We start from the raw sequence: 23,186 nt of genomic DNA, 5'->3' as shown, positions 1-23,186 counted from the left end.
CCCCGACACACACACTCAGCTGGGAGCTCTTTAAGGGAAGTGGCCGCTTCAAATTCACTACAGAACCCTTCACATTCAGCACACTTCCTTGGCACATCATAAATGCTAAAAAAAAAAACTTTGTTGAACGAATCAGTAAATGGATAAGTGACATTTACCTCCTAATATCAGTCCTCTCACTGAAACTGTACAAAGACTATAAACTGAATTTGGCCTACACAGCTATTTTATTTGGCTCATGAGTGTTCTAAAGAAAAGGCCCATTCGCTGCCAACAGCTGATGATGGGGAGGATTCCGCCCCTCAGGCTGCATTCATGCTTCTCTGCAGACATGAAAGCGGGGGTGGCAGCACGGGGGCCTGACACCCGTAGGCCTAGGCAGTTGCTCTCTGCGGACCCAGTCCTCACCATTCCCTACCGTTTCACACACGCTTCACTTCCCTCAGGCATTTGAATTTAGGGTCTCTGCCTAGGGGCTGAACAGCCAGTCCCATGCGTCTATAAGCCACCACCACATCCCTGACACTGGCTGAAGTTGTCCCTTTTATTGATAGGAGCATTGCCCCGGACCCCTGTCACCAGGATGGAGCCTGCTAAGTGACAGAGCCGGGGAAGGAGATTGGCTGACTGGGTTTCGCCGGCCCCAGGAGGTGGAGGCCCCGCTCCAGCTGCAGGGACAGACAAAGGCGGCTTGTTCCAGTGACAACAGTGCCTTTCAGGAGGGCGGAGGCTGCTTTTGTTGAGGGGGAGAGATGAGTTCAAGGGGTTCTGACTTGTTCTAGCAAGTTTCTCAAGCTTTGCAAGGACTTCCAGTGCCCTGGCGGCTGCGAGGGCTCAGGACAGCACGTCTGAAATCCAGGGGGTGGTCTCACAGGGATGGTCTCACCCCTTCACTGAGCTGGGCCTAAACTGGGTCACTGCAGCTGCTTGAAAAAGGCAGAGACTGAGGCTGGCTCCTGGGCGCAGTGAGAGGGCTGCCACCGCTTTCCCTCACTTTCTGTCGGCAGGAGGAACAGCAGGAGGAACAGCCTGAGCGCTGAGCGGGAACCTAGGGCTCAAAGTTGGAGAGTGCAAATCCAGGGGAACTCTGAGCCCTGTTAGCAACCCAGCTTCTGATGTTTCCTTTCACAGAGCGGAGAGGGGGCTGGCAGGGGCTGCTGGCCACTGACCCAGGGCGTGCTGGGCAAACCCCGGGTGCCTGTCAACAGGGAGAGCAGCTGCGCCGGCCCATCACAGGTGTGAGGCGGCAGCAGGAGAAGCAGGGCCCCGCTTCGTGCTGCCGCTGCTCTCACGCCTGGGAGGCGAGTCTCGGGCGCACACTGTGCCCGGTGCGCTCTGCCAAGTGGTGGAGTGCGGACTCGTCCCAGGCTTTTCTTCATTAATTCGTTTGTCTTGGTCTGGATTCCCCAGGAGCAGACCCCGAGGCAAGGCTTCCAATGGAAGGCATTTATTCAGACGGAAGGAGACAGTGGAGCATGGGGAAGAGAGAGGGGAGAGGCAGCCCAGAGTGTTACAAGCCAGCCACTCCTGTGGGCCCTGGAGCTCGGCCCACCTGGAGCCTGGAGCCTGGAGCCCTGTGGAGAAGCCCAGAGGGACTCCCCCACAGGACAAGAGCGGGGTGCTCTCACAAGCCTGCTCTTCCCCACCAACTCGCACCTGCTGCATGTGAGGCAACGTGGGCCCTAGAGGCCAGAAAAATCCTCCTTCAGAGCAGCATCAGTGCGGGTGGTCGAGCAGCAGACTGAGTGCCCCGAAGTGGGAAGGGCAGGGGAGGTGTCAGCACTGAGCTCAGCAGGCGCTGAGGTGGGCGTGGGGGGGGCGGGTCCGGCCCACCAGGTCCCAGCTCTGTGCTGGTAGGGGAGGGAAACAAGTGAAAACACAAGAAAAAACACAGCATGGATGCATCTGATGATGAAAACAAGAGAGAATTATTAATGGCCAGTGGAAGGGCTATTTTAGAATGCACGGTCAGGGAGGGCCTCCCTGAGGAGGTCACTTCTAACTCCAAGACAAAGGTGCTTTCTCTTCCAGCTTAGCCCAATGCAGATGCACCCGCCCGCAGGGAGACGCCGACAGCCCTCGGAAGTCAGCCCAATTTCATAAAGCATTGCAATCAAACAGGAACGAACTACTGATATACACAACAATTTGGATGGATGTGAAGGGCATTATGCTGAGTGAGAGAGTCAGTCTCAAAAGGTTACATACAGTAAGCTTCCATTTACTTAGCATTCTTGAAATGACAAAAAGTACAGGGAACAGATCGGTGGTCACCGGTGTTAGGGACAGGTGTGGGGAGATGTGACTAAGGGTTGCACGGGAATTCCTCTGTGGTGATGGAGCCATTCTTTACCTCAGTATGGTGGCAGTTATGCAAATCTACACGTGATCAAACTGCAAAGACACACACACACACACACACACACACACAAGTGTAAGGAGGTCTGCACATTATGCCAGTGTCAACCTCTGGTCTGACCGGGGTCTGTGATTAGAGGATGTTATCAGTGGGGAAGCTGGGCAAGGGCGCCTGGGACGTTTCTATTCTTTGAAAAAAAAATTGAGATACAATTCACATATATAAATCACCACTTTAAAAAAAAAGAAAATCATCACTTCAAAGCAGCAGTTCTCAACCTGTGGGTCGCAACCCCTTCGGCGGTCGACCGACCCTTTCACAGGGGTCGCCTAAGACCATCCTGCATATCAGATACTTACATTACGATTCATAACAGTAGCAACATGACAGTTATGAAGTAGCAACGAAAATAATTTTATGGTTGGGTCACAACATGAGGAACTGTATGTAAAGGGCCAGAAGGTTGAGAACCACTGCTTTAAAGTGTACAATTCAGTAGTTTTTTTTAGCACATTTATAAGGTTGTGATACCATCACCACTATCTTTTTCCACTGAACTTTATCACCCCAAAGACACCCTGTACCTTTTAGCAGCTGCTCCCCACTCCGCCTCCCCTGAGCCCATGGCAATCACTCTCTGTCTCTGAGGATGTCCCTATTCTGGACACTCCTGTAAGTGGAATCACACATTACGTGCCTCGGTGCCTGGCTTCTTCCACTTGGCATCATGTTTCCAAGGCTGCAGTATGTGGCAGAACTTCATCCTCTTATGGCTGAATAATATTCCATTGTGTGCAGACACCATGTTTTCTTTACCCACTCATCAGCTGGTGGACATTAGGGTTATTTCTACCTTTGGACTATTGTGAATAATGCTGCTGTGAATATATGTGTACAAGTTTTTGTGTGAACATGTTTTCAAATCTCTTGGAGATCTATCTATCTATCTATCTATCTATCTATCTATCTATCTATACTAGGGGCCCGGTGCACGAAATTTGTGTACTGGGTGGGGGGGGGTGTCCCTCAACCCAGCCTGCCCCCTCTCACATACTAGGAGCCCTCAGGCGTTGACCCCCATCACCCTCCAATCGCAGGATCGGCCCCTTGCCCAGGCCTGACGCCTCCCAGGGACTACACCTTACTTGTTTTTTTTTAAATCCTCATTGGAGGTTATGTTTTCCCCATTGATTTTCAGAGAGAAGGGAAGGGAGGGAGGAGAGGAGGACAGAGAAACAACTGATGTGAAAGAGACACATCTTTCAACTGCCTCCTGCAAGAGCCCCGTTGGGGGCCAGGGATTGAACCCACAATCAAGGCACATGTCCTTGACCAGGAATTGAACCCAAGACCCTTCAGTCCGAGGGCCGGACACTCTAACCTCTGAGCCAAACCTGCCAAGGCTATACCTTACTTTGACATTCTCACCAGCAAGATATGAGGGTTCCAATTGTTCCACATGCTCATCAATATTTGTGGTTTCCCTTTTTCTTTTCTTTTCTTTTCTTTTTTTAAATCATAGCCACCTGAGTGAGTGTGAAGTGATGTATCTTTGTGGTTTGGATTTGCATTTCCCTAATGACTAGTGATGCTGAGCATCTTTTTATGGTGCTAGTTGGCCGTTTGTGTATCTTCTCTGGAGAAATGTCTATTCAGAGTACTTTGGCCATATTCTAATTGGGTTGTCGTCTTCTCATGGTTGAGTTTAAGAGTTCCTTACATATTCTGTATAATAGACTCTTATCAAATATTTGATTGGAAGATACTTTCTCCCAATTTTATAGGTTGTCTTTTCCCTTTCTTGCTGGTATCCTTTGAAACAAAAATGTTTGTAATTTTGATGAAGTCTGATTTATCTATTTTTCCTTTTGTTGCTTGTTCTTTGGGTGTCATACATCTAAGACTCCGTTGGCAAATTCAAGGCTATGAAGATTTACACCTGTGTTTTCTTCTAAGAGTTTTCTAGTTTTAGCTCTTATATTTAAGGTCTTTGGTTCACTGAGTTAGTTTGTATACATGGTGTGAGGTAGGAGTCCAACCTCATTCTTTTGCAAGTGGAAATCCAGTTGTCCCAATAGCATTTGTTGAGAAAATTATTCTTAACTGATTGAATGGCCTTGGCATCCTGTTGAAAATCAATTGACTAGAGATGTATGTGTTTATTTCTGGACTCTCGATGCCACTAACTTATACCCATCCTTATGCCAGTATCACACAATCTTGATCACTGTAACGTGGTAGTTAGTTTTGAAATTGGAAAGTGCGAGTCCTCCAAATTTCTTTCTTTTCCAATGTTGTTTTGGTTATCCTGGGTCCCTCAAATTTCCATATGTATTTTAGGATCAGCTGGCCAATTTCCACAAAAAAGACAACTGGAACTTTGATAGGACTGCATTGAATCTGTAGAAAATTTGGAAACCATTGCCATTTTAACACCATTAGTTCTTCCAATCCATGAACACTGGTGTCTTTTCATTTATTTAGGTCTTCAATTTCTGTCATTACTATTTTGTACTTTTCAGTGTAGAAGTCTTGCATTTCTTTGGTAAAATTTAGTCGTAAAATATTGTGCTTTTTTATACTATAAAAATACAATTGTTTTCTTAATTTCCTTTTCAGATTGTTCATTGCTAGTGTATAGAAATACAACTGGTTTTTGTATATTGATCTTTTATCCTGTAAACTTGCTGAACTTAATTTTAGCTTTACCAGTAATTTTTGTAGATTCTTTAGGATTTTCTATGTATAAGACCACATCACCTGCAAGTGTGGTTTTACTTCTTCCTTTCCAACTTTTACTTTATTTTCTTAACTGCCCCAGGTGGATTCTCCAGTACAGCGTTGAATGGAGGTGATGAGAAAGCACCTCCTGATCTTGTTCATGATCTGGGGAACGCTTTCAGTCTGTCACATTAAGTGTGATGTTCGCTGTGGGTGTTCACAGACGCCCTCTGCCAGGCTAAGGATGTCTCCTTCTGTCCCTTGTTTGCTGATTGTTCTTATCATGAAAGGGTGTTCACTGTCAAATGCCTCTTCTGTGTCTATTAAGATGTAATGTGGCTATTTTCCCCTTTAGTCTATTAATACGGTCTATTGATTGATTTTCATATGTTGAACAAACCTTGTGCTCCTGGGATAAACTCCACGAGGTCTTGATGTATAAATATTTTTTTAAACTGCCAGATTCAACTTGCTAGTGTTTTGTTGAAGATTTTACATCTATATTCATAAGAGATGTTGGCCTGTAGTTTTCTTGTGAAATCTTTGGTATCAGGGTAATACTGGTCTCATTGAATGAGTTGGGAAGTGTTCCTTCCTCTTCTATGTTTTAGAAGAAAATGTAAAGAAGTAGTGTTAATTCTTTAGTAACACTGGATTCACCAGTAAAGTCATCTTCCGGCAACTCACTCTCTAAGCAGCTTCTCTTCTGAACTCAGCCCTCACTCCGTTACCTCTGTCCGGCTCTCAGCAGCCCCACCACTCACAGCGGTGAGGCCTGAGCAAGTCACCCATCTCCCATGAGACTTGCTTTCCTCCTTTAGCAGATGTGGAGAGTGACCCAGGGTCCATGGGAGGATTAGATGAGGGGTGTCTGGCTGGCAGACTGTGGGTCGTTAGATTCAACCCACAGGGAATCTAAGGGGCAGTGTGTTCGGTAGCCCTGGGCCTGGCACACAGGACGACATCAGGGAGACCTCAGGCCAGTGCAGTGGGGGAACCCAGCCCACCCACAGCCGGACCCAGAGATCCAACAGCCAGGGCAAGACAGCTGCCTATGTCCCAACCTTAAGCCCAAAAGAAAACAGCCCAAACCCACAAAAACCACAGCTGGAGTTCTCACTGCGCTCACACAGCAAAGCTCATCAGCCTCTGCTAAACGGAGGAGAAGGGAGAGCAATCGTCAGACTCGGTCCCCGCCAAACTCAGTGATGCTTTTTATAGGCCCTGGTGTGCTCTGCTTCGCACTGCAGCTTCCCAAATGCCACTGCTTTGGGCAAGGAGGGTTTGGAGAGGTGGCAAGGGCTGGGGCTGGCACACATGGGAGCCTGGGGACTCGAAGCAGCAAGCAGAGCAGGGCGTGCGAGGCCAGGGCACCCACGTGGCGATGACCGAGGGGACTTGTTTCTTGCAAGATCCAGGGTCCCAGAGCTGCTGCTCTCCAGGAGGGCGCAGACACCACGGTCCCACCTGCGGAGGTTGGGGCCTCTCGGCCCTCCAGCATCTGTCCTGCCTTTCTTTCAGTAACAACCCGGAGCTTCTTCAGGGAGGGTTCCTCCTCCCCTGGGGCATCTTGGTTGCATTGGCATCAAGGTGGCCGGCCTCCTAGCCAAGTTGGTCCACCAGCCTTCCTCTCCTGGACTGGATCCCTCAGGCAGAGTGATGACAAACCAACTGTCCAATTAACCAACCAACAAAACACTGCCCATCTCCCCCAAAGACGACCAAGCAAACCCTCGGTGCACATGCATCCAGAACGCTGCCCGGAGCCGCCATGACCATGCCTATCCTCTCCTGGTCTGGGGGCAGTGAGCACACCAGCTACTCACAATTCAGACAATAAATTGTTCTTTCAAGAATTTGCTAAAAAGAGCCAGACTCAGTTTCTGTTACTAGAAATTAGGAATCCATCTACGCCCCTCCCTCTCATTTTACTGGGGCAGAGAAACAGACTTGGAGAAGGTGCCAAGGCCACGCCCGGAACTCTAGAATTGGGGATTTCAAAGCCTCCTTCTTGTTTCCTTTAAAATGGGAATAGTAATACCCACTTCTTAGTGCTATTAATACTGTTAATAATAAAACAGTGCAAACACTGACAGCTGATTTTTGGAGCCTTAGGAAGATCCAGACCTGGTACTAAACTCCGAATATTCACATTTGATCCTTACAACATTGTGTCAAGGTAGGTCCTCTTATCATCCCCATTTTACAGATGAGGAGGCTGAAGTAGAGGTGAGGTGAGCTGCCTGGGGTCACGAAGCTGAAGTGGTGAGCTGGGAAGCCTGGCCTCTCCGCTCCTCGAGCCCGTGCACTCTTAGGTCTAAATCAGGTCGCATGGCCATGTCTGGCACAGCAAGCACTAAGCACGTGGTGGCTGATCTCAGTTTCCATACTTTTTTACATGTACGTGGGAGGACATTTAAAAGGTGCAAAAGAGCACCCAAGGGAAAGTCTTCCCGCGGCCCCTGTCCCTTGCTCACCCGTTTTGTGGCCCAGAGGCACCTCTGTTCCCAATCTCCAGCCCCTCCCAGAGATGGACGGGAGGCACAGCGCGGCCAAGGCGGCGCTGCCGGGCATCCTGTCTCAGGTTAGCTCACAGCCTCGTGCCCACTTGCAGTGGCAGGAGGAAAAAGTGCCAGTGATGTTTTTTATAAACCTGTTAGATATTTAAAGACAAGGAACGTTCCCGTTTGTTGGGTGCATGAACTCCACGCTCTAGGGAAGCAGGACGGTGAGGGGGTGGGCCTGGGCCCTGCACCAGGCTGGCTGCAGGATGTGCACTCGGCCCCACCACCTTCCAGCTGTGTGACCTTGGCTAAGTCAAAGCCCTCTCAAAGCCTTAGTTTATTTACCCACAAAACAGCCTCATTGACCTCAATAACCTCTGAGGTCCCATGTTCGGTGGTGACTGTCTTAAACTGCAAGCTGGAGAAAAGGGCTGAACTGGCTCCTCGTCCCCTCTCCCAAGAAAACCCCGCAGAGCAGAGACCTGGTAAGAGTTTGAGGGACAGTATGGAGCCCCCCACCTTTGCCACAGCTCCTTCCCACGTGGCCCAAATGAGCAACAGGGGAGACTGCGTTGTCCCCTGCTCACTCCCCTTTAGCGAGGACACGTCACGGGCAGAGAAGATGCATCCCAATGCAAGGCCAAGCCTCACTGCAGTGCCGCCTCCACTTACAGCCAAGTTCCTGTTGACCAGCTGGCCCAGGTCCCCCGGCGTGGCCGCGTTACGGATATCCACGTCATGAGGTGACACGTACAGCTTTGTGTTGTCCAGGTCAAAGAACTCGACTTCGGTGAGGCCCACCCACGACAGGTTGCCCCAGTTGGACAGGATTTCCATCGTCACGTAGATGGCATCTTTCATCTCCTCTGCGTTCACCCCCAGCTTGTCCTTAAAGGAGAGAAACATGGTGCCAAGATGAAGCATGGCAGGCCGAGCCACAGGCCATCCACCCTCCGTGCCTGAGGGTAAGAGCAGCACCCTGTACCCACAGTTACTATGCACCTATGTTACTGTGAAGGTAAACAAGCACAGATTTGTGAAGACTGAATCACAGCTACTGTGTACGTGGGCACCCAGTGTTTCCTGCTTAAAAGGCAGCATATTTGGGGGTGGGGGGACTTATAATTAATTTTTTTATTTTTATTAATTTTATCCTATACCGGTTTGTAAAGAAAACTTTTGGATTTATGTTCATCTAAGAATATAATTCCTTGTAACATAAAAAAAAAAAAGGCAGCATATTCTGTCTGAACATCATGCCTGCCTCTTCCCCACGACATAGACATGTCACAACTGCTGCTGAATCGGGCAGGTCCCCCCACATTCATGCTGAAGCCCTAACCCCAGCAGCTCAAAGTATAAGTGTATTTGGAGAGAGGGCCTTTAAAAAGTAATTAAGTTAAAATGAGGCCATTAGAGTGGGAATGCATTCTGACCAATGTCCTCATCAGAGGAAATTTGGACACATGGGAAGACACCAGGGATGCACAGAGAAACAGCCATGGGGACATGGGGGGAAGGTGGCCATCTGCAAGCCGAGGAGAGAGGCCTCAGGGGAAACCACACCTGCCAACACCTCGCTTGTGGCCTTCCAGCCTCCAGAAGTATGAGAAAATGAATCTTATTTAAGCCACCAGAGTGTCGTATTTTTTAGGGCCAGCAGAATAACACAGTAGGTAATACAGAGAGGGACAAGCCACTTGACATCTCTCAGTCTAACTGAGGAATAGGAGATGACTCCATCCACCTGCCACCAAGACTAAGTGAGATACGAGCCCCAGAGCAGGCCTGTCCCAAGTCCTGGCCCTGTGTGTCCATCCCCCCATTTCTCTCCTTCACTGGTTGTTTTTGTCAAGTAGGCAAAGTTCATCTTTATTTACTGATAATCCTCACCTGAGGATATGTTTATTGATTTTTAGAGAGAGAAACATCAATGTGAGAGACACTGATCGGTTGCCTCCTATACACACCCCGACCATTGAGACCCAACCTAGGTATGTGGGGTGATGCCCCAACCACCTGACCCACTGGCCAGGGCTCTCCTTCATTGGTTTTGCTGCCTGCCTCCCTCATGGGCAGGCTGTTTGGTCTGAGGCTGCATGGATGCCCCAGTAAACGGCCACACTGTGGAATGGCCTCCTGGGGCACCTTGGGCGCCCAGAGCGCCCAGTGCAGTGCTGGTGGCCACGGATCAGTCACTGTAAAGCGGTGCATCCCACGTGCATATGCCCCCTGGTAATTAGCGCTGGTAATCGGCACTGGTTCTGTGAGCAGGGAGCTGAGCAAATGAACAGCAAATGTTCCCTACTTATTTTTTTAATTAATGGCCAGCGACATGTGCTCTGGCTCTCAGCATGTGTTTGGAGGAGCCCTGATTGCCTCGCGATAGGGACGAGGATGGGAGGGAGGGAGGTCGGCTCATGGCTCCCAGAAGGAACACAGGCGTTTTTATTAGCTTGGCCCACAGACCCACAGCCTCCTCCTCCTGTGCCGGCTTCCTGCTCCTGTGCCGGCTTCCTGCTCCCGTGCCGGCTTCCTGCTCCCGTGCCGGCTTCCTGCTCCTGTGCCCTGCAGGGCCGGCTGAGCCCTCTGCTGCCCTGGCCCGAGTCCAGGCTTGACGGATGGTGATACGCCTAAGCTGGCTGGGCTGAAGTGGGGGCTGGGAGGTTAACACGCTTGTGCTTGTGAGAGGCACTGCCAGGTGAGTGGTGCAGGAGGCGGTGCGGGAGGCGTGAAGGTATAGCACTGTGCACCCAGGCTGTTGGCTGCAGGGAAAAGGGCCAGATGGATGGCGAGCCGCCTCGCAGAGGGGCGGCTGGATCTCACACCCAGTGCAATCTCAGCGCAAGCTCCCGCAGGGAGTTTCCAAATGAAGGAGCTAAAGGGCCTATTAACTGAGGAAGTGTCACGACTTGTCAGTGCTGCAACCTCACGGATACTCCTGCTCTGAATCGCGAGATTTAGGTCCCCCCAGAGCAGTGGTTCTCAACCTTCTGGCCCTTTAAATACAGTTCCTCATGTTGTGACTCAACCATAAAATTATTTTCGTGGCTACTTCATAACTGTAATGTTGCTACTATTATGAATTGTCATGTAAATATCTGATATGCAGGATGGTCTTAGGCGACCCCTGTGAAAGGGTCGTTCGACCGCCAAAGGGGTCGCGACCCACAGGTTGAGAACCGCTGCTCCAGAGGGTCTGAGACCAACACTGGTCTCACACCCCTTACAAGGTGGTGCCAGACGCACAGCTGAGACTTGTCTGGGAGGGTGCAGGGCTTTCTGTGGTTGTGAATCTTGCATGTGACTTTGGGGGACTCCGTGTTAAGAAAGACTGGAGAGCCCTGGCTGGTTTGGCTCAGTGGATAGCACGTCGGCCTGCAGACTGAAGGGTCCCAGGTTCGAATCTGGGCAAGGGCACATGCCCAGGTTGCGGGCTCAATCCCCAGTGGGGGGCGTGCAGGAGGCAGCCAATCAATGATTCTCTCCCATCATTGATGTTTCTCTCTCTCTCTCCCTCTCCCTTCCTCTCTGAAATCAGTAAAAATGTTTAAAAAAAAAAAAAAAAGACTGGTGACCACCAACCAGATAAGAGGGGCTTGGGTCCAGGGAGGGGTGAGGCGGAAGAGCCGGGACACTCACCTACTGACACAAAGGAAAGAACTCCCCTTACCCGGCCTCCCGGGCCCCTCCTGAGCAGCGACGTCCCGCTCGTGTCTGTGCCGTCACATTGGACTAGAGAAGACTAATGTCACCGCTTGCAGTTACCCTGCAGCCTTAACATTTTCTCTCTGGGAATCTCCATAATGATGATTTCCATCCCTTTATACTACTGCATTATGCCGATACATCACACTTTCCTGATTACCTCCATTATTAAGACACATTTATGTTATTTTTGGGTTTTTTCCTCATTTTTCTCTACTTCCAATAACTCAGCAGCAGACACCTTTGTGCCTCTAGCTTTTTATTGCTGCTGAGTGACTTCCTGGGGGAAGGAAGGGGGATCACTGGGCTGGGAGACAAGCATTTCTAAGGCTCTTCCTCAGTCCAGCCCGTCTGCTTTCCCAGAGCGTCCCACCGTCTCCGCTGCTGCCAGCAGGGCAGGCCGCCGGCCTCTGGAACCTTGCCAGCACCAGAGGTTACCATCAAGGTTACCATCATTTATTCACTCGATGCCCAATGGGACATGCAGGCTGCTCTGATCTGCATTGCGTGGTTACCAGCGATGCTGGACCTTTTCCTGGGGCTCACGTGCCATTCTATTTCCTCTGTGTGGAGAGGCTGCAAGGCCTTGCCCGGCCACACCTCTGTCTGTGTGCCAGGGAGGAGGGGACGTGCATGCGGCAGAAAGACGCTGAGGTGGCCGCCGTCAGAACAATCCCACAGAACAAAAATGATTGCTCACGGGCCCTGCCAGCCTCAGCTCCAGGAGAGGCAGTGAAGGCACTTACGTCCCTGCGGGCCCGTTCTCACCTCTGGGGCCAGCACCTGCTCCTCAGCTGGCGAAGCCACCCGGCTGACATGGGCAGAGTCGCTTTCGATGGCCCGGAGGACTTCCAGAAGCTTCTGCTGCTGCCTGAAATGGGACTTGTTTTAGCAAGCAGGTAACACATGCTACACACAGAGGACATTCCCACCAAAGCCCCACTTCTGTTCTACCTCAGAGATGTGGGACAATGTGAGGAGAAGGTACAGTTGACCCCTGAACAACGCAGGGGTTAGGGGCACCAACCCCCCAACACACGCAGCTGGAAATCTGCATATAACTCTTGACTCCATCCAAACTGGACGACAGTCCCTCCTTATCGGTGTGGGACTGGTTCTAGGATCCCTGCAGATGGCACACTCCGTGGTGCTCAGGTCCCCTATATAAAACGGTGTGGAACAGTGTGCGCACCCGGCCTGCACCCGCACACGCCCAGCCTGGATCACAAACACTGCTTTCCATCTGCAGCTGGTGAATGCATGATCCAAAACCCGGGATATGGAGAGCCAGCTGTATATTTATTGAAAAAACCCACCTATAAGTGAACCCACGCAGTTCACACCCGCGTTGTTCAAAGGGCGACTATACTCAACCCACATACAGTTCAAAGCTGCACACGGGATGTTTTCCTCTATAAATAACCGTAAAAGCAGTGATGAGACCAGTTAAATAAAAGAAACCGCGTGGGGCAAGATGGCCAGCTGACGCTTACTAGTAACTGGTAAGAGTCTACAACAGGCTCTGGCCAGTGTGCTTAGTGGTTAGAGCGCCAGCCTACACACCAAAGGGTCCTCCCAGGTTCAATCTCAGTAAAGGGCACAGACCTGCGTTGCAGTTCAATCCCCGGCCCTGGTCAGAGCGCAGGTGGGAGGTAACCAATCAATGTGTCTCTCTTACATCGATGTTTCTTTCTTCCTCTCTCTTTTCCCCCCTCCCCCGTTCCTCCCTTCCACTCTCTCTAAAACTCAATGGGAAAAAATGTCCTCAGGTGAGGATTAACAACAACAAAAATCTGTAACAGGGGTCCACAAAAAACAGCCTGCAGCTCAGATGCAGCCTGTGGCCTGTTTCTAGATGGCCTGCAAGCTAAGAATGGTTTTTACATTTTTAAAAGGTGGTTAAACGGACAAACACAGAAAAGGTGAAAAGCCTAAATTATTGGCTATTTGATCTTTTACCAAAAAAGTTTGCCAACCACTGGCCTAGAGTCCACTCTGCACCTCGGGTTTCTGAGGCCCCGGGTTCCAGACCCAGCAGTGCTGTCTGCAAACGCCTCCATGTGTGCTGTGTAAGGCTGCATACCCTCGCCCCCAGCCGGCACGGGCACTGGCACAGCCACAGTGAGCAGGCTCCGCACGGTGCCCGGGCATGGCTGTGGGCCAGTGCGTGCTTGTAAACATAGGCTCAACCTGGCGCAGCTTTCAGAAGATCAATTTTGCCTGAAAACTAGAGGAAAGCCTTTATTCTGATAATGAAACTTGACGGTTCCAATAACCGATGCTGCATGTTAATGGAGCAGAAGAACAAACGTTAACAGAGAATAGAAGGGTGCCGCTTTGGACCACCAGCCCCCGCCCCACCCCAGGCCATCTGGGGACAAACTCAGCTCCGCCCCCTGGGGGGGGCGGTCTCCCGTGGGAACCTTTGAGGAGGGTGGAGCGTTACCCAGCTTGGACTGAACTGAACAAGCAATGAGATGTTTGCCTGAAAGAAGTCGTCACTTTTGCGTTTAGGGCTAGAGTCGGGGTGAGGGTGGGGACAGTCTAAAGGAGCAGTTTTAAATGGTCTGGAGTAACCTAGGCCCTCCCAGCTGCACTGCCGTGGGTTTCCTGTTTTGGTTTTGAAGTCCTCGTGGTAAGTACCTGCTCCCCAAAAGGCCGATCCTGTCAATGGCTGCGCTGACGGCTCTGGCTCCCCCTGCCGCCTGGGATGGCTCCTCCGTGTTGGTCTCCATGGTGATGGGAAGCAGCTGAGGATGGAAAGGCTTATTAAACAGATGTCTGAGGTGACACTCCTGGCCCAAGATACAGCAGAGCCATGGTCACAGGGACATACTTCTCAGGCCTCCAGTCCCGTTGCAGGAAGCAGGGGACAGGAGGGAGTGACAGCGTCTGCCCAGGCTGATGAGATCAAGCACCCCCTCCCATGAGCTTTGCAAAAAGACAGGGATGTCAGTTTCTTACGATCTGGGGAGTCTCAGGAAAGGATCTGCTTCAATGAGCTATTGAAAAATTTCTCTCTCGTGTGCACTCTCTCTCAGGCCCGTGCCTTTCCCCCTCTTCCTCCCTCAAGGTGCGTACCTTTCCTCTTTGGCCCTCTCTTTCTCTCCGCCCTAAGTTCCAAAGAACCTTAAAAATAAATTAGGTCCTGGCCGGGTATCTAAGTGGTTAGAGCACTGCCCCACACGCCAAGGTTGTGGGTGTGATTCCCAGCCAGGGCACATACCAGAACCAGCCAATGAATGCGTACATACGTGGAACAACAAATTGATGTTTCTCTCTCTCTAAAATCAATAAGTTAAAAATAAATTTTGTCAACACCTTTCCCCATCTCAACCCCTGTTCTATCTGCGACAACGTAATGGGACTCCATGGAGAATTCTAGTAACATCATTAGGCCCTTTCGCCTTTCCCCGCTTTGTCATGTATCATCTAAACTGGAGATGTGCTCTGCTCTCTATCTGCAATGCTTCCAGTCACTGGAGGCCCTGTGGGTCAGGGGTCAGGTCATCCGGAAACCTTGGAGCAGAGGGTGGGTGGGCAGTGTTGCAGATCTGTCCAGACATCAGCCAGGGACAGTTTAAGATGACCAGGAAACAGCAGAACAAGTGAGAGGGATACAAAGAGAAACCTCCACAGTGCTCTCGGTGCTGCCTGCACACCATTCTATCCCAACTGGATGCTGTCTCCTCTCCTCCCCCCGACCTCCCCCCAAACCAGGCTTCTTTCTGATCTGCCAACTCATCTCACTTCAAAGCTGCTCCCTGTTCCTCCTACTTGAGATGCTGTTTCCTGTTGCTGGCTGGCTCCTTCCTCACACACAGGGCTCAGCTCACATGGGACATCCTCCAAGAGGCCTCCTCGGACCACCTGCCGGAGGGAGCCACCATCCCGTACCCAGGCAGCTTTTGTCATCTCCCTGAAGTCACCTGTTTATTTATGGCTTCATTTGCCTGTAGCCTGAAAGCTTCGCCAGGCCAGGGGCTAATCTGATCTGTATGCTGAGCACACAGCACAGACTGGAGCACAACCTAAAAGACATTCCCAGGCATTTTATTAATTCCCGCCTGTATTTGCCGAGATAGGTCTAATTGACCTGGGTAGATAGGGCTATAATTTATTTACTCAGAACGCCAAGGTCTGTTTTTGGTGTTGTCTTGTCAGGGAAATAAAAATGGAATAAGAGCCCTGGCTGGTTTGGCTCAGTGAATAGAGCGTCAGCCTGCGGACTGAAGGGCCACAGATTCGATTCCAGGCAAGGGCATGTACCTTGGTTGCGGGCACATCCCCAGTAGGAGGTGTGCAGGAGGCAGCTGATTGATGTTTCTCTCGCAGTGATGTTTCTAACTCTCTATCCCTCTCTCTTCTTCTCTGTTAAAAATCATTAAAATATATTTTTTTAAAAAGAAATGTAATAAGAAACTGGAGGCAGCAGGCCTGGCTAAGCCCCTGCAGCCAGGCCTCCCCATCTGTGGAATGGGCAGGACAGCTCCGTGCCCAGGAGGGCCTGCTGGGTGATGAGGAAAGCTCTCTGGAGCATCAGGTGCTGCAGGCATGGGCTTTGCTGTTCCTCTCGGGCTCCACTGACCTCCGGGCTCTCCTCCTGTGCCTTCAGCAGACCAGTCCACGGCTTTGCTGGGGGTTCCTCCCCGCCCTGGAATGATGTAATCACATGACCTGAGGTCAGAACAAAGCCATCCACTGTCTGCGCTTCACTGACAGATGAGGGTGAAGAGGGGCATCTCCTACACAGACACCAGGAAAGCACTGAGCTCCAGGAAAACAGACGGCAGGTGCCGCTCGATGAATGTCCCACAGGACAGGCCATGGCGGAGACTGCGAAGCAATGGATGGTGTGGACGGGCTTCAGGCTTGCAGGCAGGCAGACCTGGGCCCCTTCCAAAGACACGGCCTGAGTAAGTCACCTTGCTTCCCTGGGTGCCATCGGCACCTCTGTAGATAGGGTAATGAAACAGTGCTGCCTGTTTCAAGGTTACTGTGAGCATCCGTGGGACAAGCTACGGTCAAAGGTTTCAGCAGCCGAGTCAGAGAGCGTGCTTCCGAGAAAGGATGTGTACACCGAAGCACGTCAGGGCCTCTGGCTCCCAAGGGGCCCTGCTCACCCCACCGTTTCTCCTGCTTATTGCTCAAAGCCCAGGGCAGCAGGCACAAACTCCAACACTGCAGTGCCAGGGAGGTTTTCTGAGCAGGTGAAGCAGGCTGGGGCAGGACTGCAGGGGTGGGGAGGCCCAGAGGCCTGTCGGGCTCATGGTCTGGGAGTGACATCTTCCCAGAGAAGCCAGGGCTTGCCGTGTACTCCATCCTTTCTCTTACCTACAGTTTGCAACCCTAGTCTAAGGTGGCAGGTTTGCAGGGAAATCGGCAAGGATGAGAGGCATATTGGCATCCACCTTGGGCTTTCTGCAGGAAACGGAAAATGGGAAGGTGGAGGAAATGGAACCTCTGGCAGGCAGTGAGGGACGATGCAGTGAGCAATGAGTGTGCAGGTCAGTGTGAGGTCAGAGATGCCCACACATCACTCTCCTCACATGCTCTGTGCCAGCGCTGCTCGGACACGTGCTCCCACCCCCAACCCCCAAGTAGCAGAGTCCTCCTAGGTCCCCTCCCCCTGCCAGGGAACACACTGGCACCTGCAGCTGGCTGGTGGGGGGCTCGGCCCTTCTGCTCAGGATCGCGCTCTGCAGGGCTTCATTCTCCACCTGGATGGCTCGGAGCACGGCTGATGCGTCCTCCTGCGGGTCCTCAGCCGGGAGCACAGGTTTTCGGGCTGCTGATGGGAGTCTCTCCCGTCGGCTCCCAGGTCCTGGGGGCAAAAACAGGGGGTCTCCCTTTAGAGTCATTCTCAGAGTGCAGCTTAAAGACTATCAGACTCAAGTTGAGAACAATCTATGAAACAAATGTCAAGGTCATGAAAGACACAGACAGCCTGGAGAGCTGCCACATTAAAGGAGACTGGCAGGCATGCCACTGAAGGCAGTGGCCGTCCTGGGGCTGCACTGGGGGAACCAGCTGTAAGAGCATTGTTGTAGCAAGGGGAGGAACCCAAACCTCGTCGGTAGCTTAGGCAACAGTATGATCTTAATGCTAAATTAGCCTAAATTTCATAACGTAAGTGTACCGTGGTAACATAACATGAACGCCCCTGTTCTCAGGAGAAACAGCCAGCCCTCTGCATCTGCGGTTCCACATTCGCAGATTCCAATGTGTACCGTTTAGCTAGACCTGTGATAGCTGCTTCTGTACTGAGCATGCTCAGGCTTTTCTCCTTGTTGTTATTCCCTGAACAATAAGAATAATAACTATTTACGTAGCACGTGCAATGTGTTAGGGGTCATAAATAATCTAGACATCATTTAATGTCTACAGGAGGATGTGCACAGGTTATATGCAAATATTACCCCATTTTATATAAGGGATTTGAGCATCGGATGTTGGTGTCCACAGGAATCCTGGAACCAATCCCCCCAGATACAAGAAAGGCAACTCTGCATACTGCAGTGTTCAGGGGTAAAAGGGAATGATGTATTTTTTAAAATCTCAAATGATTAAAACAAAAACACACACATACATACACAGCAGTTATAAAGCAATTGGGACCAAGTGTTAACAACTGGTGAGCCTGGAGGAGGGATTTATGGGAGGTCATTTGTACTATCCTTGCAACTTCCTTTAAGTGTGACATATCAAAATAAAAAGTTATTAAAGATTAACCCTCTAACGAAGTATCTATGAGGAGTAACACATAATGTCACGGAAAAGGGTGAATATTTGTTTATTTGTTAATCCTCACCAGAGGATATGTTTATTGATTTTTTAGAGAGAAAGGAAGGGAGGGAGGGAGGGAGAAAGAGAGATAAACATCTATGTGAGAGAGAAACACTGATTGGTTGCCTCCCCTATGCTCCCTGGCTGGGAATTGAAACTGCAACCTAGGTATGTGCCCTGACCAGGAATCGAACCCACAACCTTTAGGTGAATGGACGATGGTCCAACCAATGACCCACTTGGCCAGGGCAAAAGGATAAATATTTTGAAATATTTTTGCTTTATTTTGTTTTTGCAGGAATAACAAGAATTACAAAAAAAATTTACTCTTCAATTTAAGAAAAATAGTATTGCAAAGGTACAGTTCATTTTGGAAGTTCCAATAATGGAAAATTGGTTCCATAAAGTATAAAATGATATGCAAAAAGCGTCCAATAAGACTGGTTGAATAAAATAAGTATGGTACATCCACCTAATGGTGGAGTACTATGTAGCTGTAAAAAAAAAAAAAAGCATGCTGAAATATCTACAGCATAATATGATGACTTGAATTTGCCTCATAATCATCTGGGGAACAGAGGAAATGAAAGTAGCTGGTAATGGACACATTGGGCTCACTAGAACATCCACTCAATTGTTTATATTTGGATTCTTTCTATGTTTAAAAAAAACTCTCCACTTAAAAATAGAAACGCTTGCCCTGGCCGGTGTGGCTCAGTTGGTTGAGTGTTGTCCTGTGCACTGAAAGGTCGTTGGTTGATTCTGGGTTGTGGGTTCGATCCCAGGTAAGGGGTGTGCATGCAGTAGGCAACCAATCAATGTTTTCCTCTCATGTCAATGTCTCTCTCTCTCCCCCTTCCTCTTTCTCTAGAAGTCAATTTTTTAAAAAGAAGATCCTTCAATGATTTCTTAAAACATAACTCAACATATTCCTATTGGGATCTTGAGAGAGGCTTTTACCTACTGAGTTTATTGAATGCCACTCTGCCAGGTCTGTTCTTGGCACTGGAGACATAGCAGTGATCAGACAGATCAAGACCCCCTACCCTTGGGGAGAGACACAATAGCTAGAGAAAGATAAATAGTACAGGGTGATAGCAGAAAATGACACGGAGAAACATGACAAGCAGAACAGGGCGAAGGAGATGGGGGTGCGGGGTGGAAGGTGGGCATCAGGGAGCACCAGGGAAGCATGGCCCAGGCACCCGGCAGAGCGAGAGGCCTGTGGTGTGTCCGTGGGGCAGCAAGGCACCTCGGGCTGGTGCAGCGGGAAGGCCAGGTCACACAGGGCCTTGGAGGACACGGTAAGGCCATTGCTGAGTGCAGTGGGCAACCACGGGAGGGTCTGGAGCAGGGACAACCTGAGCTGACGCAGGTGGAGAACAGACTGGAGCGAGGTGAGGGTGAGCTCAGAGAGGCGGTCAGCGGCCAGCGCAGCTCTGCAGAGGCATGGAAGCAGAGGCGGAGGGCTACGGAGCGCAGCTTCTGCACATCCCCGAAGACAGAGCCAGCAGGCTTTCCCGACAGCGTCGGTGCGGCTCGGGGGAGATAGGACTAAAGATGACTGGCTTTGGGCCTGAGGAAATGGACAATGGACTTGCGTTCAGTTGACCTGGGGAGGGCTGGGGAGCAGGTTTAGAAGGAGCGGGGCTCAGGTTTGGACAGGCTGGGTCTGGGATGCGCTGGCATCAAAGTGGAGCTGCTGAGTGGGCACAGTGGGGGTCATATATATATATAACCTGGTGTAAGGCTTGTTGGAAAACAGCATCCTTCCAGCCTCATGCGCGGCTAGAACGCTGTGTCTGGTGAGAGTTCAAGTAGCAGCATAAGGGTGGCCCTGGCAGGGGAGGGAGGGGCCACGGCAGCTCCACGGGGGACTTCCAGTACAGCCAGGCGCTGGGTGATGGGACTATGGGTTTTTACGGAAAAACCAAACTAAAATGGGCACGACCAATTTCTCCCAGGCACCCAGGAGAGGGGCTGTGAATGCAAACGCCCAGGCCCCAGAGGCAGGCACGCCGAGACTGAATGTGGGGCTGAGCCCCCCTCAATAAGGAGCCAACGCCCGGCTCTGCCATATTGGCCTGTGCTCCTAGTATTGCCACTTTAATTTTTCAGGAAAAGCTCAAATATGAAATTTTTGTGAAACCCCCTTAGTTTTATTTGTTCATAACATACTCCAGTTTTAAGAAGCATGATCAACAGAACCCAGGGGCTGGTCTAGTACAGTCCAAGCTGCTTCCCCAGGGGGAAGAGGGCGGGGGGTCAAGGGCACCCACAGGAACCCTCGAGTACCCATGGCTGGCTGGCCTGCGTGGTAAGCAGCAATGGGCCATTTTCTGACTTTGATGGACTCTGTCATTGCCCAGTGCTGCTCCTGGGGACAGAAAAGTAATGAGCTGCTTGCAAGGTGACCCGGCAATTCTGCTCAGCCGGCTAAGGCTGCGTTAACTTTCCCTGCTTGCCCTTCTTATCAGCTCCTTGGCCTGCTCTGCACTAGAGGGATGAAAGGTAAAGAAACAGGGCAGGGATGGTACGAGCTATAAGGCACCCAGCTTAACAAGCTGCAGGAGGCGGGTCCTCAGTGACTGAAACACGGCGGGTAATAGGGTGCTGAGGGCTACGCTGCGGTCTTCCTCACTCAGGGCAGAAGGAGACCCGGCGCCTGAAGGAGCTGGGAGGCCAGGAGGGAGTGAGGGACACTAACGGACTTGGTCTTGAGCTACAATGGAGTGGGGATGACCTCCTGCACTGCAAACACACGACGCCCAAGGGGAGCGGAGCAGAACCCCCTCCCAGCAGCGCGAAGGCAGCAGGACGCGGGCTCTAGACCTGACCACGCTGTGGGAAGCCACGCTGCTCTGGGCTCAGGGCTACAGAGGTGGGTGCAACAGGCACACTCAGTCTTCACACTCACAACCATGGGGCAGAGACAGGCACGGTCAGGCAGGTGCCCAGGACATGCCACAGGGGGTGAGTGCTGGGGAAGAGACAAAGCAGCCAGGAGGGAAGGAGACACTCAGTCCGGAAGGTGACATCTGAGCAGAGACATCGAGGCAGTAAGCCTGAGCACACCCCTCCGGAGAGGCCGTTCCAGCCACGGGCACAGCAGGTGCCCCGGCCCTGAGGTGGGCAGAGGTGGGCTCAGGGAAGAGTGAGGAGTGGCAGGGGGGCTGGAGCGAGGGACGAGGGAAGCGCGGTGGGCAGTGAAGGGGGAGAGGTCTTGTGCTCAGTTCTCTGCGGCCATTTAAGCCCACAGGCCTGACACTGCTTCAGGAGGCCACGCCCATCTTGCTTACGGGCGCCTGGCATCATGGTTTTTGTCAAATGAACGATGGAAAATGATTCCAACCCCAAACCTTGTCAATCTCCGTATGTGTGCATATCACCAAAGCATACTGTTTCCTCCATCACCTGACCTCCAGAGCAGCAATTTTCAACGGGTGTGCCACGGCACCCTGGTGGGTCACAAGATTTCTTAAAACATGCCATCCTGACTTTGAGCCGGGGCACTGACCTATTTTCCCTTCAGTTGTCAAATAAACAAATGACAACAGCTGTCCAGTGTGAATGAATTAAAATTATACTTATTTTAGTCATAGTTTTGGTGTGCCGCAGGATTTTAGTAATTAGCTTATGTGTGCCATCAGGAGAAAAAGGTGGAAAATCCTGCTATGGATGATTCTATAAATCAGAGACTGAGATCCTGTATACAGCTAAATGAATGTACAGCACTGACATTGGGAGCTGGGGGGTGGGGGATAGGAGAGCTCGGGCAGCACCTGAAATTCATGAGCTCCTCCATTTCCGGCATGGCACACTTTAAATCAGTTTACAAAGATCTGCGCGTGACCTTGGCCTTTGTACCGCCCCCAGGTGCCGCGGTGGCCCGGGGCTGGGTGGACAGCTGCTGGAGGTCACCACCTGTCCTTGGCCCTGCAAGCCCACACCGCCCCTTCTGGGAAAGGACACCGCGGAAGGCGGTCTCTCCCAGTGGACCCAGCTCTGTCCGCACAAACCCTTCTGCTCCGGCATCATTCGTTTGGGAGGGGAGCTCCTCCGGCAAATGATCATCGGGCGCTGCCCGTGCCCTTGGAGTCATATTATGCTAAGAAGATGCTATTCAAATTGAATCACCCTTTCTCCAAGCGAAGGTCAACTCCGCAGCTCGGCTGCCGGAGCTCTCCCCACTCGCGGCTTCCAGACGTCGGTCCGTGGGCCGCGTCCGCCTGAACCACTTCCCGGCTGACCGCCTTGTGCTTACTGTGACCCTCACGACACACGAGGTGACAACACTTCAACTCTTTGTGAAGCTGTCCCTGCTCACTCGGGTGAGCCATTTCTGCAGCAGCTTGAGCACACCAGGGGCGGGGGGTGGGGATTTATTCTCGTCCTGGATCTAGAGAGAGTGCATTTATTCACACAATAAATTTGTGCCACCACAAAAGCCAAATTGCACATTTTAATTTATCCCAAACCACTATTTTCTGGTTGAAAACCATCCCCCTGCTGTTTATGTCACTTTCCCTTCGCTTCACTGGGACTTGGCCTTGTCTCTCTTGCAGAGAAACAAAGAGCGTGTCATTCAGGAGATTTACCATGAATACAACACATGTCACCAAGACAGGGGGACTGGGGGCTGTTGATCGGCTGACCGGCCAGGTGACTTGTTCCCGGCCACCAGCTGTGACTCGAAAAGCTCAAATTCAGAGTCTCGGCCAAATCACCTGGGAATCCACTGAGACAGCAAATATGAAACCCGTGGAAGAGTCTAGCATAGAGATCATAAGCCAGAAGTCCTCAGGCCAAAACCAGCTAGCAGATGTGTGTTGTGTGACTTCTATGTGTGTGTGTTTTTATTGGAAATAGATGCCAGGAATTTTTAACAAAAGAAAAATTGGGATTCCTGGCACCTCTTGAAAAACCATTCGATCTGGCAGCCCTGACTGGCATTCCCGTGCGACAGTCATAGGTTGGAGCTGGGTAGCAGTGCCCCTTGAGACAGTGGACCCCCAATCCCCGATGCCACACACCTGTCGGCCTGGAGACTACTAGTATATGCAACGCTGTGTGGCAAAAGGTCCAGGGAAACAGCTGAGCAGAAAAGC

General features: G+C 51.1%; 1 protein-coding gene across 2 annotated transcripts in view; it reads right to left on the bottom strand.

Annotated features, from left to right (window-relative positions):
• The window catches only part of KIAA0556 (KIAA0556 ortholog), a 203,480-nt gene that overhangs the window by 48,010 nt on the left and 132,284 nt on the right, over positions 1-23,186 (bottom strand). Inside the window, exons 10-15 of one of the 2 annotated variants that reach the window (XM_015559503.1) lie at positions 16,944-17,116; positions 15,881-15,946; positions 15,222-15,323; positions 13,936-14,042; positions 12,061-12,163; positions 8,257-8,472 (exon numbers count right to left, since the gene is read on the bottom strand). In XM_015559503.1, coding sequence (XP_015414989.1) covers positions 8,257-8,472; positions 12,061-12,163; positions 13,936-14,042; positions 15,222-15,323; positions 15,881-15,946; positions 16,944-17,116 — 767 coding nt within the window. The remainder of the gene's footprint in view (positions 1-8,256; positions 8,473-12,060; positions 12,164-13,935; positions 14,043-15,221; positions 15,324-15,880; positions 15,947-16,943; positions 17,117-23,186) is intronic. The other variant, XM_006756852.2, reaches the window with a different exon arrangement.

The sequence above is a fragment of the Myotis davidii genome, unplaced genomic scaffold (assembly GCF_000327345.1).
Source record: "Myotis davidii unplaced genomic scaffold, ASM32734v1 scaffold934, whole genome shotgun sequence".
NCBI lineage: Eukaryota > Metazoa > Chordata > Mammalia > Chiroptera > Vespertilionidae > Myotis > Myotis davidii.
The sequence above is the reverse complement of the archived record's forward strand: the minus strand, read 5'-3'. Positions and strand labels throughout refer to the sequence as shown.